General features: G+C 42.4%; 1 protein-coding gene across 5 annotated transcripts in view; it reads right to left on the bottom strand.

Moving 5' to 3' along the window:
- RAB31 (RAB31, member RAS oncogene family) overlaps positions 1 to 15,299 on the bottom strand; it is a 72,019-nt gene extending 56,720 nt beyond the window's left edge. The window contains exon 1 of one of the 5 annotated variants that reach the window (XR_014790152.1): positions 14,900 to 15,278. Coding sequence is in view for 3 of the 5 variants with exons in the window: in XM_084849852.1 (XP_084705978.1) it covers positions 14,900 to 14,938 (39 nt within the window). In the remaining 2 variants the exon portion in view is untranslated. Of the gene's footprint in view, positions 1 to 14,899 lie in introns of all 5 variants that reach the window. The other 4 variants (XR_014790153.1, XM_084849852.1, XM_084849854.1 and 1 more) reach the window with 4 other exon arrangements.
- Positions 15,300 to 16,690: the final 1,391 nt, after the last annotated feature.

Here is a 16,690-nt window from a genome sequence, read left to right as displayed (position 1 = left end):
TTAACCTCTACTGAGTAGAGGAGCAGGCACAGGCTAGTCTAGAACAATCACAAAGCTAGACACAAAAAGGGAAAAGAGGCTATGGAAGGACAAGACTCTCCAGTGGTGGTGACCTGCAAGGTGTGTGCCATGTTTGTTTTCATGCCTGAGAACAACATGGCCTACACCTGCAACAAGTGCAAGTTGATCACGCTGCTGGAGGAAAAAGTAAGTGGACTGGAGCGGCGACTGTCGACCCTCCGGGGAATAAGAGAACACGAAGAGTTCTTGGACAGAATGGGGGAACTACAGCAGCAAAGGGCAGACCAGAAGCTTGAAGAGCAACAGCAAGATGAGGCAGTGGGAAATGCTGAGGTGAAGAAAAATGGAATAGAGGATACTCCTTGGAAAAGGGTGACAGTTAGGAGAAGAAGAACTAGACGCCACTCTGCACCAGTGGAAGCAGTGGAGCTGTGGAGCCGATTCCAGGTACTTGCGGATGAGACTGGAGGACAGCCTGCAGAGGAAGAATCACAGGGGAACCTGCATGAGAGTGAGCAAGAGGCTAAAGGTCAGTCAAACAGAGGCGATGAAACCCAGGCCTACAAGAAGAAGAAGAGAAGAGTGGTAGTAGTGGGAGACTCCTTGCTGCGTGGGATCGAGACCCAAGTATGTCGCGAAGACCCATGGACTCGCCAGGTATGTTGTCTCCCGGGAGAACAGATTAGAGACGTGACTGAAAGGTTGCCTGCACTCATAAAGCCCACTGACAGGTATCCCTTTCTTCTCATCCATGTGGGAACAAATGATACCGCCAAGCGGAGCTACGAAGAGATCACGTCAGACTTTGAAGCTTTGGGAAGGAAACTCAAGAACTTTGGGGCCCAGATAGTTTTCTCATCCATCCTTCCAGTAGTTAGAAGAGGGATAGAAAGGGAACGAAAAATACTCTGGGTGAATGACTGGCTACGAAGGTGGTGCCGACGAGAGAGATTTGGATTCTGGGACCACGGGCTATACTTCCTGGAAGATGGGCTGTTGGCTAGGGATGGGTTGCACCTCACAAAGGATGGGAAGAATGTGTTTGGCCACAGCATGAAGAACTTCATCAGGAGGGCTTTAAACTGAATCCTACGGGGAAGGGAGATATAATGTTGGGGGTAACAATGGACATAGGCGCATGCACCGCAATGGAGAGAATAGCTCTGATAGCGCCCAATAATAGTCTTCAGACACATGTAGGAAGAAAGCCAAACCATGAAGCACATGGTCTTCAACGTCTGTATACTAATGCCCAGAGTATGGGAAACAAACAGAATGAACTTGAACTCTTAATACAAGAGGGAAATTATGACCTGATAGGTATAACTGAGACTTGGTGGGATGACTGTCATGATTGGAATACAGCAATTGAAGGATATAACTTGTTCAAAAACAACAGGAGGAACAGAAAGGGAGGTGGGGTTGCACTGTATGTGAAAAATACATATCTCTGCACAGAAATACAGGAGGAGGAGCTTGGTAGCCCCATCGAGAGCATCTGGGTTGAAATAAATGGAGCAAAGAATAAAAGAAACCTGGTGGTCGGAGTCTACTACTGGCCACCCAATCAAGGAGAAGACAAGGATGAACCTTTTGAAAAGCAAATAGCCAATGTTTTAAGGAAGCATGATGTAGTAGTAATGGGGGACTTCAATTTCCCCGATATTTGTTGGGAGACAAATTCTGCAAAACATGGCCCCTCCAGGAAATTCCTGACTTGTGTGGCGGATAACTTCCTCCTACAGAAAGTAGAGGAAGGAACTAGAGGATCGGCTATCCTTGACTTGATCCTAACCAACAGAGATGACTTAGTGGATAAAGTAGCAGTTACAGGAACTCTGGGGGAAAGCGAACATGTTGTACTTGAGTTCTTGGTTCTAAGGGAAGCAAAAGCCGAGTGTAGTCAAACGCGTACCCTGGATTTTAGGAAAGCTGATTTTCATAAACTCAGAACAATGATCAGTAAGGTCCCATGGCAAGCAATGCTAGCGAGAAAAGGAGTCCAAGATGGGTGGGAGCTTTTAAAAAAGGAAATTCTCAAGGCACAATCACAAGCAATTCCAACAAGAATAAAAGGTGGAAGACAACAGAAGAAGCCAATGTGGCTTCACAAAAAGCTTAGGGATGACCTGAAAACAAAAAAGGACACAAATAGGAAGTGGAAAGAAGGCCAAGTAACAAAGGAAGAGTACAGGCAGATAGCACAGAATTGCAGGGAGGGCGTCAGGAAGGCTAAAGCTGAGAATGAGCTGAGGTTAGCAAGGGATGTTAAAAACAACAAAAAGGCTTCCTTCAGCTACGTGCACAGTAAAAGGCAGAGGAAAGAAATGGTGGTTCAGCTATTAAATAAGGATGGCAAAATGATAACAGATGACAAAGAAAAGGCAGAGGTGCTCAATTCCTACTTTGGCTCAGTCTTCTCCCAAAAGAGAGTCTATGACCCCCCTGGCAAAGGCGAAGTACAGGCTGAAGGGGCAGGATTGCAGCATGAGATCGACAGGCATATGGTCAAGGAACACCTCATTACTTTGAATGAGTTCAAATGTCCAGGGCCAGATGAACTGCATCCTAGAGTAATAAAGGAACTGGCAGAAGAACTCTCAGAACCGCTGTCTATTCTCTTTGAGAAATCATGGAGGATGGGGGAAGTGCCAGATGACTGGAGGAGGGCTAACGTTGTCCCTATCTTCAAAAAGGGTAAAAGGGAGGAACCTGGGAACTACAGACCAGTCAGTCTGATATCAATCCCTGGGAAAATTCTGGAGCAGATCATAAAGCAATCCATCTGGAAGCACCTTGACAACAATGCCGTGATTACTCGAAGCCAACATGGATTTGTCAAAAACAAGTCCTGCCAGACAAATCTGATCTCATTTTTTGATCAAGTAACCTCCCTTGTAGACCGTGGGAATGCTGTAGACATCATATACCTCGACTTCAGCAAAGCTTTCGACAAAGTGCCCCATGATATCCTGATGAGCAAACTAGCTCAAAGTGGGCTAGATGAAACAACGATCCAGTGGATCCACAGTTGGCTACAGAATCGGACTCAAAGAGTGCTTACCAATGGGACCTTCTCAAACTGGGGAGAGGTAACGAGTGGGGTACCGCAGGGCTCAGTCCTGGGCCCAGTGCTCTTCAACATTTGTATTAATGACTTGGAGAAGGAGGTGCAGGGAATGCTGATCAAATTTGCAGATGACACAAAATTGGGCGGGATAGCTAATACTTTGGAAGACAGAAACAAAATTCAAAGTGATCTGGATAGACTGGAGCTCTGGGGAGAAAACAACAGAATGACATTTAATAGGGACAAATGCCAAGTTCTGCACCTAGGAAAAAGAAACCAAATGCACAGTTACAAGATGGGGGATACGTGGCTCAACCACACTACAAGCGAGAGGGATCTTGGAATTGTTGTCAATCACAAGCTGAATATGAGCCAACAATGTGATGTGGCTGCAAAAAAGGCAAATGCTCTTTTGGGCTGCATTCATAGAAGCATCGCTTCCAAATCCCGGGAAGTACTAGTTCCCCTCTACTCAGCACTGGTTAGGCCTCATCTGGAGTACTGTGTCCAGTTCTGGGCACCACACTTTAAGAAGGATGCAGACAAACTGGAGAGGGTTCAGAGGAGGGCAACAAAGATGATCAGGGGACTGGAAACAAAGCCCTATGAAGAGAGACTGAAAGAACTGGGCATGTTTAGCCTTGAGAAGAGAAGACTGAGGGGAGATATGATAGCACTCTTCAAGTACTTGAAAGGTTGTCACAGAGAAGAAGGCCAGGATCTCTTCTTGATCATCCCAGAGTGCAGGACACGGAATAATGGGCTCAAGTGACAGGAAGCCAGATTCCGGCTGAACATCAGGAAAAACTTCCTGACTGTAAGAGCAATACGACAATGGAACCAATTACCTGGGGAGGTGGTGGGCTCTCCCACACTGGAGGCCTTCAAGATGAGGCTGGACAGCCATCTGTCAGGGATGCTCTGACTTGGATTCCTGCATTGAGCAGGGGGTTGGACTCGATGGCCTTGTAGGCCCCTTCCAGCCCTACTATTCTATGATTCTATGACTACTTTAAAGAGTGTGTGTGTGTGTGTGTGTGAATCAACATCCTGAGACTTCGTCTCTTCGTTCTCTTGTGGAATGTGGCAGACATAGGAGTAGCTACTCCCATGTGTGTAATGTGTGCATGTGTATAAATGTACATTATTTGGAAATATGTTCAATCAGATTATTTTTAAAGAGGTGAAAAGCCCAAAATGTTACAGAGCAAGGGGAAAATGCCTAGGAAGAATCCTTTCCTTTAATGCATAAGGAAGCCTTTCCCCTAATAGTCATTTCCAAATAGTCTTTAATCATTGTCCAGCTGATCTGACATGGACAGCTCTGCAACTTTTCCATGTCTTACTTGTGCAGTCATGTTTCTAAAACCACATTTCTAAATTCTATTATGCTGCTCAAGGAGAGCATTTAAACCCAGCTGTCAATTAATACAAATTATATCATGGTTTATGGAGGTGGTGTGTAGTTACTGGCTAGTTATTGGAATATTTTTTTAACTCAACAACCATTACAACATGACTTATCAGAAACAAAACCCAGTCTGGTTCCATTCATAACAAATCGGTATAATTGTTCTAACTAAATGTTGAATCCTATTCACACTTACCACAGCAATGTACATAGGACTTGAGTGTGCTGGGATCAAGCGACAGGTTGTATAGTTATTGTCACCCAAGTTTAGTTAGTGAAAGCATGAACAGGTTGGCAAAATATACTTATTGAAAAGAAGTCTTGATTTTAAAATATTAGCACCTGTACACAAAAGTACAAAACTATTCCATGTGTTAATGTTGTGTTAATGTCCGAATCTGGAAAATAAAAATATGGGCTATTTTTTAGATATAGCATATATATCAGAAAGAAGTCCAGTAGTGATTTCCCATTTCCAGAGAAGAGAATTCATATAGTAGTTAAGGGCCTTTTCTAGATTCAGTTCAATAGGTACTACCTTTGAAGGACTGCCTGTGTGCAAAGTCCCCTCTGAGGGATGATGAAGTAGTAATCATAAATTTTGCTTTATTTATTTATTTATTTATTTATTTATTTATTTATTTATTGCATTTATACCCCGCCTTTCTCCCTCTCGCAAGGAACTCAAGGCGGCTTACATTATCCTCCTCCTCACCGTTGTATCCTCACAACAACAACCCTGTGAGGTAGGTTGGGCTGAGAGTCTGTGACTGGCCCAAAGTCACCCAGTGAGCTTCCATGGCCAAGTGGGGACTAGAACCCGGATCTCCCGGCTCCCAGTCCGTCACTCTCACCACTACATATGCTGTAGTTCTAAATGCTGGACTTGCAAGTTATTTAAATTCTACAGGTATGATAAAGCATTTTAGGCATCTGAGGTTGCTGTAAAGTTTTGGAGCAACTTCATGGTCTATTATCAAAGGGAGATCAGCAGCACAAGGGTAAGGATGCTCCTATTATTGATGACCTCTCTCCTCTGACCCCATTAGAAGGGTTTGGGGAGTGAGGGTTTTGTTGGGTATTTGCAATCCATGAAAAAAACCATGGAACAGGAAATATTCCATAAAAACGAACTCTTAAGACTAAAGACTTTGGATGCAAATACAGCTGCATCTCATCATTAATTCTGCCCTGTTGGAGTCTGTCCATATTTTAGGGAGAACAAAGAGAGGTTCAAATTGATATGGCACAAAGACTGCCTGGAACCAAACCAGCAATCTGACCTCACGTCTTTGGGTAGTAGTGGAACTTATCACTGGTGCAGTTCACTTCCCTAAGAGAGCAATGCTAGTGGTCCTTGGAAGAGGGTCCCAGGGAACATAAGATTGTTCAAAGTCTTCCTCCTGAGGCCATTGACACTGCTAAAACTTCGGGAGGGGGACTCTGAATTCTGATCACTGTTCCCCACCCCCTCTCAGCTGCTGCAGAAAGAACTGCACCAGCTGCTTCCCAAGGTCGCAAATGCAGCCTCAGAAGGAAGGAAAAGGCCTATGGTTTCTCCAGCCTTGGCCCAGCCTCCGCCAGCACACCCTCTCTAGAAGGGCTCAAAGGCCCATCTACAGGGAAAGCATTTAAAAGAAGGACAGAGAAGCAAAAATCATTTCCATCTCCTCCCACCCTGCCATAATAGCCCAGCAGGGCAATGGATATGCAGAAGCCTCCAAGATCAGAGGTTTCCATCTAACAAGGGACATAATATATCTCGACTTCAGCAAAGCTTTTGACAAAGTGCCCCATGATATCCTGATGAGCAAATTAGCTAAAAGTGGGCTAGATGACACAACAATCCGGTGGATCCATAGTTGGCTACAGAATCGCACTTAAAAAGTGCTTATCAATGGTATCTTCTCAGACTGGGGAGAGGTAACAAGTGGGGTATGGCAGGGCTCAGTCCTGGGCCCAATGCTCTTCAACATTTTTATTAATGACTTAGATGAGAAGGTGCAGTGAATCCTTATCACATTTGCAGATGACACAAAATTGGGTGGAACAATACCCTGGAAGACAGAAACAAAATATTGGGGTCAAGTTACAGGAAGCCAGATTCTGTCTGAACATCAGGAAAAACTTACTGACTGTTAGAGCAATATGACAATGGAACCAATTACCTAGGGAAGTAATGGGCTCTCCCACGCTGGAGGCATTCAAGATGAAGCTGGACAGCCATCTGTCAGGGATGCTTTGACTTGGATTCCTGCACTGAGCAGGGGGTCGGACTCGATGGTCTTATAGGCCCCTTCTAACCCTACTATTCTATGATTCTATGAGGGTGCAACCCATAGGACTGTGCCCTGAGTTAAGGTTTGCTAGGGTATTTTTGTAAATACCAATTCAGGTGGAGGTAAAAGGATGGGGGTGATAACTGTCTTGTGTTATTGTAGGAGTTCTGAGTTTTAAATGGTTCAAAATAGCGAATAAATGTTAAGCATGTAGAGAATTGCAGAAGAAATAAGGTTTGGTTAGACTCTTCTTTTTGAACAATGCAAAATGCTAACGAATAATAGTTATAGAGATATACATATTAAGTACAGCGAAACTCTTTTTCATTTATTATTGTGGAAAGCAAAAAATGGCCCTTCTTGTTGATGCTGAGCAACTATGACACATGCCTTTTTCATTTGGCCTGCAAACATTTATTTATTTAAAGTATATATATGCTGCCCAATAACTGAATTCTCAGTGCCACTTAGAACAAGAATAATGCAAACAAATTAACAGTAATCCCTTCTGCTGCTAGTTAGGCTAACTGAAAAGCTTTTCCCTAGAGTTGATAACATGAAAGCAGCTTAGGCACTACACACGTTTCATGTCTCTTTGCTACCCAGTGCAGACTGACTGGAGCCATTTTTCAGAACTCCAATCCTTTTTAAAAAGCAAGAAAATAAAGGGGTAGTAACATGGGTAACACCTGCATGCAAGAATATTCTTTGTAAGTAAAAAAGGAGATTCTCACAAGCTTCAGATTTCAGATAGGATTTTTTAACAATCCAAGTGATAAAACAGTGTACGCTGTTTAAGGATAAACGAGCAAGCATCTTTTAAGTCTTTCTTTGGCCCCACCTAGAAATCTTCAGATTCTTTACAGTTTCTCCTGCCTGTTTAAACCATGGACAGATAACCACCAGGCTTTGTTTATTACATGTGTATATAATATGTTTCAGGCTAAACATATGCAATGGTTATACTTGTGTTAGGTCACCTTTAATTAGTAGAGTGCTACAAAGGTTCTCATTGTAAAGCAGGATGTCCAAGGTTTCAAATACATTCCTCAAACAGATTTTACATTGTAAAGATTTGTTCAACTCCTGCAAGAGAAAAATCTGATACTCTGTAATAATTCCATCACCAAAGGACTCTCAATGACATCAGCAACAGGATCTTGCTGATGAAGAAAAACAATTGCTTTGGAACCAACGAATTTCATAACTTGAATTTATCCCTATTTAAGGGGTTGTTTGTTTTTTAAAACACTCACACACACTCTACTTCTGGCAAGTATTTCAATTGTGAAATCAGATGCAAAACGTTTCTGAATATTATGGCTGCCTTCCCATTTATGCAAGTATGAAAAGTAGCTTTTGAAAATGTAACAGGAAAAAGGATTATATAACTGGCACTAGGATCGCAGACTAAGAAATCAGAACAGTTACAACCTAGCATAAAGGTATAATCCTTAAAATAATTCTTCAATTCAAACTTGCAAGTAGCAAAAGCTAGTAACTTCCTCCCACACTCTTAGCACACGATCAGCTTTCTTGCAGCCCAATGCTATGCATGTTTACCCAGAAGTCATACTGAATTTAATGGGATTTGCTCCCTTGCAAATGTGTATATGATTGCAGCTCTAGGCTGGTTCCATAAGCACTAGCCACATTTGTAACACGATTTTGTACTTTACATGGGGAAAACATGTTCAGAGTATTTCTGTTCCCTGAACATCACAGAAACAAGGCAGCAACCTGATTTGAAAACTGCTCAACCAGTTTTTCTGTTGTTGATGATGTGGCTATTTTGGCAAGTGGTTTTCAATGTTTTGTTTAAGTTCAATCATAATAGACAAGGACAGTTTAAAAATTTGCACACAGTTATAGGTTATAATCCCTCCCCCTTAATAAAAACATGTTTTTCCTGTTGTTTCCCCAAGAACCTTTTGGAAAGAAAAAATAGAACATTTGAAACAATTTTGGATTATGAAATCTTTTCTTTTAGAATTATAAATAAAATATTCAATATAAGCTATTATCTATTGCTACCCAGCCTTCACTCTCCCAAAAGTAAAGACAGAAAATTTCTACAAGCTACATAATAGGAAGACTAGAGATATAAAATTTCTGGAAATTTCGAAGTTATGGGGAAAATTGGCCGCTAGTCAATCCTATGGCCTCTAGTCAGCAGCTAGACAGCCATAGGATAGGCTGGTTCCCTGAGAACCGACCTCCACCCCCTCCTGCACTGCTTCGTAGGCAGTGCAGAACAGCCCCGTGCTCCAGGCTCGGAAGAGGAGCGCGGAGCGGCAAAAACAGGGCATTCCTGGGGCGTGTCGGGGCAGGGAAGTCGGAAATGCTGGTACGACACATCCAATGTGTCGTCCGGCTGCCGCTGCCCTCGCTCCAAGTTCCCACAGCTAGACAGCCAAAATCAGCTGTCTCACGCGCTTCTCCTGCCCTGCATTGGATAGGCAGTCTCCTCCGATTTCAGAGGCGACCACCTATACTGATAGGATTGCACCCTAAGATTCTCATCATGGTAATTTCTTCCGTTCCTTATTAAAATTATTGATCTAATCTTTTACTGATAGACATTTAGGGATATTCCAAGACATGCTCCGTTTCCAGAATGTGACTAGAATCGCCGTAGCATAATATGTGAAGAAAATTTGCATTCTTGACAGTTTAGATTTTATTCTACAGAGTCCTGTGTTTCTGGGTTTGTTCTGGTTAGATGCTGTAGTTCTAAAACCCACATGTAAGGGAAGCACTGTACGTTATCCAGCCACTGCCACTACATGTGATGGAACAATATGAGCCTTGGGCCTCTGGGACTAACTACCACAGTTTTTAATAAAGTTCCTAATTAGACCTCACTGCTTGGGAATCTTTAACTGTTGCCACCAAAATAAACCCTCTGTACCTAAAAGAAACTCAGTCACTTAGTTCCAATGGCATAGGCATGGGATTGACATAAAAAAGTCCTACTAGTCACTTGCCAGGTGTAGCTCAGAATTTCATAATCCAAATGTATTTGTGTTATTTTTTCAGGGTGTGTGTCTCTTACTGACATGTCTAATAATGCTGTTGACACCCTGGCCAATCTCCGGAACACAGAAATTACCTAGCAGTAGTCAAAACTGCTCCTAGACACCCTCTCCCAAATCATAGAAGCAGACTATGGTATGTCGAGCAGTGAGGTGGGTCGGTGATGAAAGGAAAAGAACAATGACTAGAGTGGAAGTAGAAGAAAATCTAAGATGGATTCAAGTGAACACGGACTGCAGCCTTCTTAGAGCCTATCTGTGTCAGTAATGGTGACAAAAAGTTTATTTCTCCATCATCCCTGCATTTTCTCAATATCAGTTGGTGAAGCTTTTTCCGATAGTGAAAGAGGAAGTATTTATTTCAGCAGACGTTTAATGTTTAATTTTATCACTCTTTTATCCCATCTACAGCCCAATCCTATTCTTGTTTACTCAGAAGTAAATCTCACTGAATTCAATTAAGCTTACTCCCAACCAAGCATTTTATTGGTAGGTAGCTCTGGGAAAAATCTTATTGAATGCTGGGATATAAATTTTATGATTAAAAAACAATTACACATGTACCTAGGAAGCCCTAGACACCTGGAAGGTTTAGTCTCTACCTCCCTATGCATCATAATATGCCACTTATTCAACATGTACTCATATTTATTCTCTTCATTGGTATATCCCATTTGTTTACAAAAAAGCCCTACATTTGTTATTGCACCATATGTCAAACAACATCCAGGTGAGGTATACAATAGACAGAAAGAGTTTTGCCCACCCTTGCGAAATGAATATTCCATGTTTGAAAAAAAAAAAAAGAGTAAATACTACTTTGGACTGCATTATGCACTGAATCTATGATGCAGAAATAATAATGCTCTTTGACTTGGCAGTGGTTAGGCTTTATCTCAAATTATATGATCATTAGTAGTTATGTCTCCCCAATCTGAACTCACACAAATGCCTGCCTGGCTCAAAACACAATCAGATTGTGTTCCTCTAATTTCCCTTGATTTGCACGTCCATTTATCACTCTCACAAGTCCATGGTTTTTGGTATATTATATTATTATTATTAACATTTCTATACCGCCCCTTAGCCAAAGCTCTCTGGTGGTTTACAGAAGTTAAAACATTAAAATACAATATAGTCCAGCATCCTGTTTCCCACTGTGGCCAACCAGTTGCATCTGGGAAGCCCACAAGCAGGATGTGAGCGCAGTAGCCCTCTCTTACTCATGCTCCTCAGCAACTGTCAAAGAGAGGCATAGTGCCTCCAATACTGGAAGTAACAGAAGTCATCATGACTAGCGGCCATTGATAGCCACAGCCTCCATGAATTTGTCTAATCCCCTTTTAAAGCCATCCAGGTTGGTGGCCGTCTCTACATCTGGTGATAGAGAATTCCATAGTTTGACTATGTGCTACATGAAGGAGTTCTTCCTTTTACCTGGCCTGACTCTCCCGCCAATTAGCTTCATGGGATGACCCCAGATTCTTGTATTATGGTAGAGGGAGAAAAACGTAAACACATACATAAACAACTCACACGTACATAAACAACGCATTTTCAGTAACATGCCCCTAAATTAAAAGCAGCCCAGTTCTGTCATTGCATCTTAGTTTTTGTAAGCACATTAATGGAAATATGGCCTTCGCAGATATGTTTGTAGAGGAAGAGACTTCAGCACGATAAAACCCACAGACTTCAGCATGATAAGCGCAGCCATCCAGATTCCATTATTCCTCCTGCCATCCAGCTTTGATGATCACACTTTGCATTCAAAAGAGAAGCTGCTCTGAATAGTGAAGAACTGTTGTTATTTTATACAGCACGAGCTGTAAAGTTATACATGACGCAAGTTATACATGGTGCTTTACCATCTTAAGCACTCAACTGCCCTGTTCTAATAATCTGTCTCTGACATTTGCCAGGTTGCTCTGCAACAGGAAGGATATTGCAGTCTTGGAAAAACTGACTGCAAGTCTTCATGAAAGGTGACGTGAGTGAACCATGATCAAAGTGGATGGTTTTCTAGGATATTGCATTTAAGTTCAGGAATTTCACTACTTGTCCAGACTGGTATAACTGAAGCTCATGTCCTCTTGTTTCTTGTGCCTCTCCAACTCTTGTTTACATGTTAGAGAGTTGTGTAAGCCTGGTACATGCAGTTCCTCCACACACTGTGGGGTTTTTTTGTTTTTTTTTTAAACCTCTTGTAAATCTAGCTTTAGCATTACTGTCTTTCCAAAGACATTGGCCTTTCAAAATAGTGACTCTATGGGCACAATGCTATTTATACTTACAGGAGTTAAGTCCTGTTGAACTTCATAGGACTGACAGTGTTACCCTATGCATAGCTACTGGGGAGTAAGTCCATGGAGTTCAATTGTACTTACTCCCAGGTAAATGTGCACAGGTTTGCAGCCCAAGTAAATATTCATAGGATTGGCTGCGTGTCTTGCTTGCTTATTAAAGAACAAACCTTGCCATATTTTCTAGAACAGAAATACTCAGGTTTGAATAAGCTATCCTTTTCTCTTTTTTTTAAATTATGAAAGGCAGCAATTTTTATGGAGGTGTTTACTGATTTACTTTCAGCTAAAACATCCACAACTTTATATCTTGAATAATTCAACGTACAGAAGTATTCACAGTTAAAATGCAGATATATCTTTATGATTTGAACTTCCCTCGGAAAACATAGCTGTAAATGCACACACCACACTTTTAAAGTTTTTACATCTAAAACTGAGGCACTTTATTAAATTTTGAGACTTTGATTGCATGTATCAATATATACTGGTGTGAAATTTCTTTTGTTTATGACAAGGGGAAGGGCAAATACACTATAAATATAAGGACATCTCTTTTCCCCTATAGGCTGTAACACATCTGGTTTGGATAGCAAATTGAAAAAATAAATTATGCAGAATGAAATTCCTGCAATGAATTCATTAGGCCACGTACGTATTTACCATTATTCAATGAAATAAAGCAGATCACAGTACACAACAAATGCTTCTTTAAGGGTGTAATCTTATGCATGTTTAGACAGAAATACGTCCTACAACTCCCAGCATCCCCCAGTCAGCCATGAGTATGGGGGATGCTGGGAGTTGTAGGATTTATTTTTGTCTAAACATGGATAGAATTGCACCCTACAGGTATTAAAAACAAAACTATGTTGACTGAATTGGGGGAAGTTTTGGTAGAAAAAAAATATCTGCACTACAGCTCTCACCCATCCTGTTGTACCAGTGTATCACTCATGCCTGATGCAATTCTATTCAATGTCTAAAGCAAGAGCAGGATTCTAGACCAAAAAAATTTCTAATCAGGTGTTTGCAGGATAAGGTACAGCAAAATACAAGGTACACTGAATTACCAATAGAAACTGTGGATCTACAGCTAATCATATATGGTTTACTAGGAAATACGTTCAGTGGGACTTAGGGCGCAATCCTATGCAAGTTTAGACAGAAAAAAGTCCTATAACTGCTAGCATTCTGGGAGTTGTAGGACTTTTTTCTGTCTAAACATGCATAGGATTGCACCCTTACTCTCATGTAAGTTTGCAAAACAATGAGTCCAAGTCCTGGTACGTCCAAGGGTTTGACATAAGTAATTTATGCAGAGGACTGTGTAGCTGACATTGCATGGCACTTAGAATGGATTAGAAACACGCTAGAGTGGTTTTTGTCAAAACTCCTCCAGCGAGTTTGTATCTAATCCATGCTAAGTCAATATCTGCCTTGAAACATACCTTTTCTCAAATACTGACTGAATTTTAAAACCTTATTTTTTTGTTGCACACCATTGTCTTCATACTAATAACTGGCTTTTGTTTTTGTCCTAAATGAATGGGAGGCAAGTCTATGCAAATATTAAATCACCATGGCTGTGCAAAACAGTGTCTGATTTCAACAGTCAAAAGTTTCTTGGGAAAGTTAAAAGCAAAAAACAAAAAAAGTAATTATTCCCTGGAAACTGGTCTGTGTGGACGTGCCAAGTTACAGCAGAAAGGAACTTAGCATAATTCTAAAAGGAGAACATGGTCAGGCAGAAAAAGAGAAAACTTTAGTTGAGCTGTGTCTGACATTTAACTGCTTTGCATGCAGGCAATTTATGTCCTGTTACTGCCAAAATCAGTTAAAGTATGTAGCAACCTCTTTCCTCTCTGGAGTACAAAACATTACTTGCTAAATATAAACCACAAAAAGCGCATGTTTGGATAAAACATATTTTAGCTTGTGTAAGAAAGCAGAGGGAGGGAGCAAAATCCCTCTGTGTATTTAACAGTTGAGAAGTACGACTATACTTTTAAAAGACATTTTTTCCCCAACAGGAAACAATTGCTTGTTTTCTCTACAATCGTAACCTGTGCCTGCTGCCTGGACCTGGCCACTTCAGACTGCAGGTGGGAGCTCACATGACAGAACACTTCTCCATACAACAAATCATCTTTCTCCGCATGGAAAACTGTATGTCAAAAAAGGGAGTTCCAGCCTAGCTTCTCACTAGCATGCTAGTGTTCTATATGCAATTATTATTTTTACACAAAGAAGCATTCAACCATGTGAGCCCACACTTGCAATCTGAAGGGGTACACATCCCAAACACAGATTTACTATTTTAGTGAGAACTAGAGTGTCTCCCAGGAGATATCAGAATCGGTTTCCACCAGGTGAAAGGAAATGGCGTGTGTGTGTGTGTGTGTGTGTGTGTGGTGGCGAGAGTATGTGAGAAAAGAGAGATCCCAGATACCAGGGAGAGGGAGGAGGGAACGTCTGTCTACATCCCTATCTAGCATATAACTGCCTCACAGCCAAAGTTCCCAGAAAGCAAATCGAGAAAAAGCAAAACGAGCCTAAAGCAAGCCCACATATGGCCGAGTTTGGGTCAAAGGGAAAACAAAGAAAGCTCTTCTGCAAAACACCAACTTTCCTGGGTGCCTCAGGGCGGACACCCTTCCCGCTCCTCCTCACCCCCCCCCCCGAGTGTTGCTGGTTGTTGTTTTTTAAATCTCCGAACATTGGTAGGAATTCAGCGTCTCCCTCCCAACCCCCCGCCTCGCCTTTTGGTCGCTACTCACTCCAAGCAGACACACTTTCAGCTCTCGTATCGCCATCATCTGCTTGGGGCGGCGCGCCTTCGCATCCTTTGGAGGAGCGAAGCCTCCGGACTCTCCTGCAGTGCTCAGCTCCACGGAACGGGGGAAGCAGCCGCGGCTATTTCTGGGCAGCCCCAGCCCTCGGCCGCCACCGGTCACATGAGCACAGCCCCGGCGGCTCCAGCTCCTCCTCGCGTCTTTTTGGTGTTTTCCTCACCCAAAGCCAACGCGTACGGAATAGCTGCGCTTCAGCATATTTCGGCAGACGGGGTTTCCATCCTTGGGTCTGTGCTCTGGTGGTGCCGCTACTGTTGCTTGAGCATTTCCAGGCGGGAAAGACACAGACCCGGCCGCGTACAATAGCGATCTAGAATTCCCGCCCATTTTTCTCCTCGCACATTCCTCTGGGTGATTGTTCAATATCCCGGTGTGGAACACAGAGAGGCAATGCTCCAAAGGAGCGTGGGCGGCGGGGCGGGGATATACAAATTGTGTATAAAATCCCAAGTTAAAAACACTATAGAAGTGTTAACCCCCCCCCCCAATATACAACAAAATTCCGTGACTTTACATATTTGAGCCATACTTTATCAGAATGCTACTCAGCTATTTTTGAAGCATGTTTTATATTTTTTAAAAAAAACTCTTCAAAAATAATAACTTGTTTTTAAATATGCTTATTCCCCTAAACTGAGACTAGAAATGCCATTAATAGATAACTCAGGATATAATAGGATTTACTTTCAAAAGTAAATAAACTATAGCTAGCTGGATCACTGAGCAGACCCTTAAAAACCGTACTAATTAACCCACGTACAATGTTCTAAACAACTGAGGTTGTAGCCAGGAATGTGTACAGTATATATTAAGTAAAACCAACTTCAAGTTCTACACAGGCAATTAAAAAGGAAAACTGGGTTCCATGACCTGTAGAAATCATGCACGAGGGATGGTCCTTACAAGCATTATCCTGCCTCAAAGTGATCAGTGGGATGTAGACAAGTATGGGAGACAATTCTCTATATTTATTTATTTATTTATTAAATTTATTAATCGCCCATCTGACTGGTCACCCAGCCACTCTGGGCGATGTACAACCCACCATAAAACAATTTAAAACAATAAAATTTTACCATAAACATTTTTTAAAAAAAATACCCTAGCCCACCCCAAATGCCTGCCTGAACAACCACATTTTTAATGCACGACAGAAGCTCATTAAAGAGGGGGCATGACGGAATTCCCTAGGGAGGGAGTTCCACAAAGTGGGGGCCACCACAGAGAAGGCCCTCTCCCTCGTCCCCACCAGTCTAGCTGTCCTGGCTGATGGGACAGAGAGAAGGCCATCCGAGGCTGATCTTGTTAAGCAGCCTGTCTGGTGTTGCTGGAGGCGCTCCTTAAGATAGGCTGGGCCGGAACCATATAGGGTTTTAAAGGTCAAAACCAACACCTTGAATTTGGCCCGGAAAACAACTGGTAACCAGTGCAACTCCTTCAGCACTGGAGTGATGTGATCTCGCCAGCGGCTGCCTTTAATCAGGCGAGCCGCCGCGTTCTGTACCAGCTGCAGTTTCCGAACCGTCTTCAAGGGTAACCCCACGTAGAGCGCATTACAGTAGTCCAAACGAGAGGAGACCAGGGCATGTACTACTGATGGGAGCAGATGGTCGGGAAGGAAGGGGTGCAGCCGCCGTATCAGATGGAGTTGATACAGCGCTGTCCGGCTCACAGCTGACACCTGAGCCTCCATGGACAGCTGGGAGTCCAAAATGA

Source organism: Heloderma suspectum, chromosome 4 (assembly GCF_057233095.1).
Source record: "Heloderma suspectum isolate Gila_16-S chromosome 4, 16-S_ref, whole genome shotgun sequence".
NCBI lineage: Eukaryota > Metazoa > Chordata > Lepidosauria > Squamata > Helodermatidae > Heloderma > Heloderma suspectum.
The sequence above is the reverse complement of the archived record's forward strand: the minus strand, read 5'-3'. Positions and strand labels throughout refer to the sequence as shown.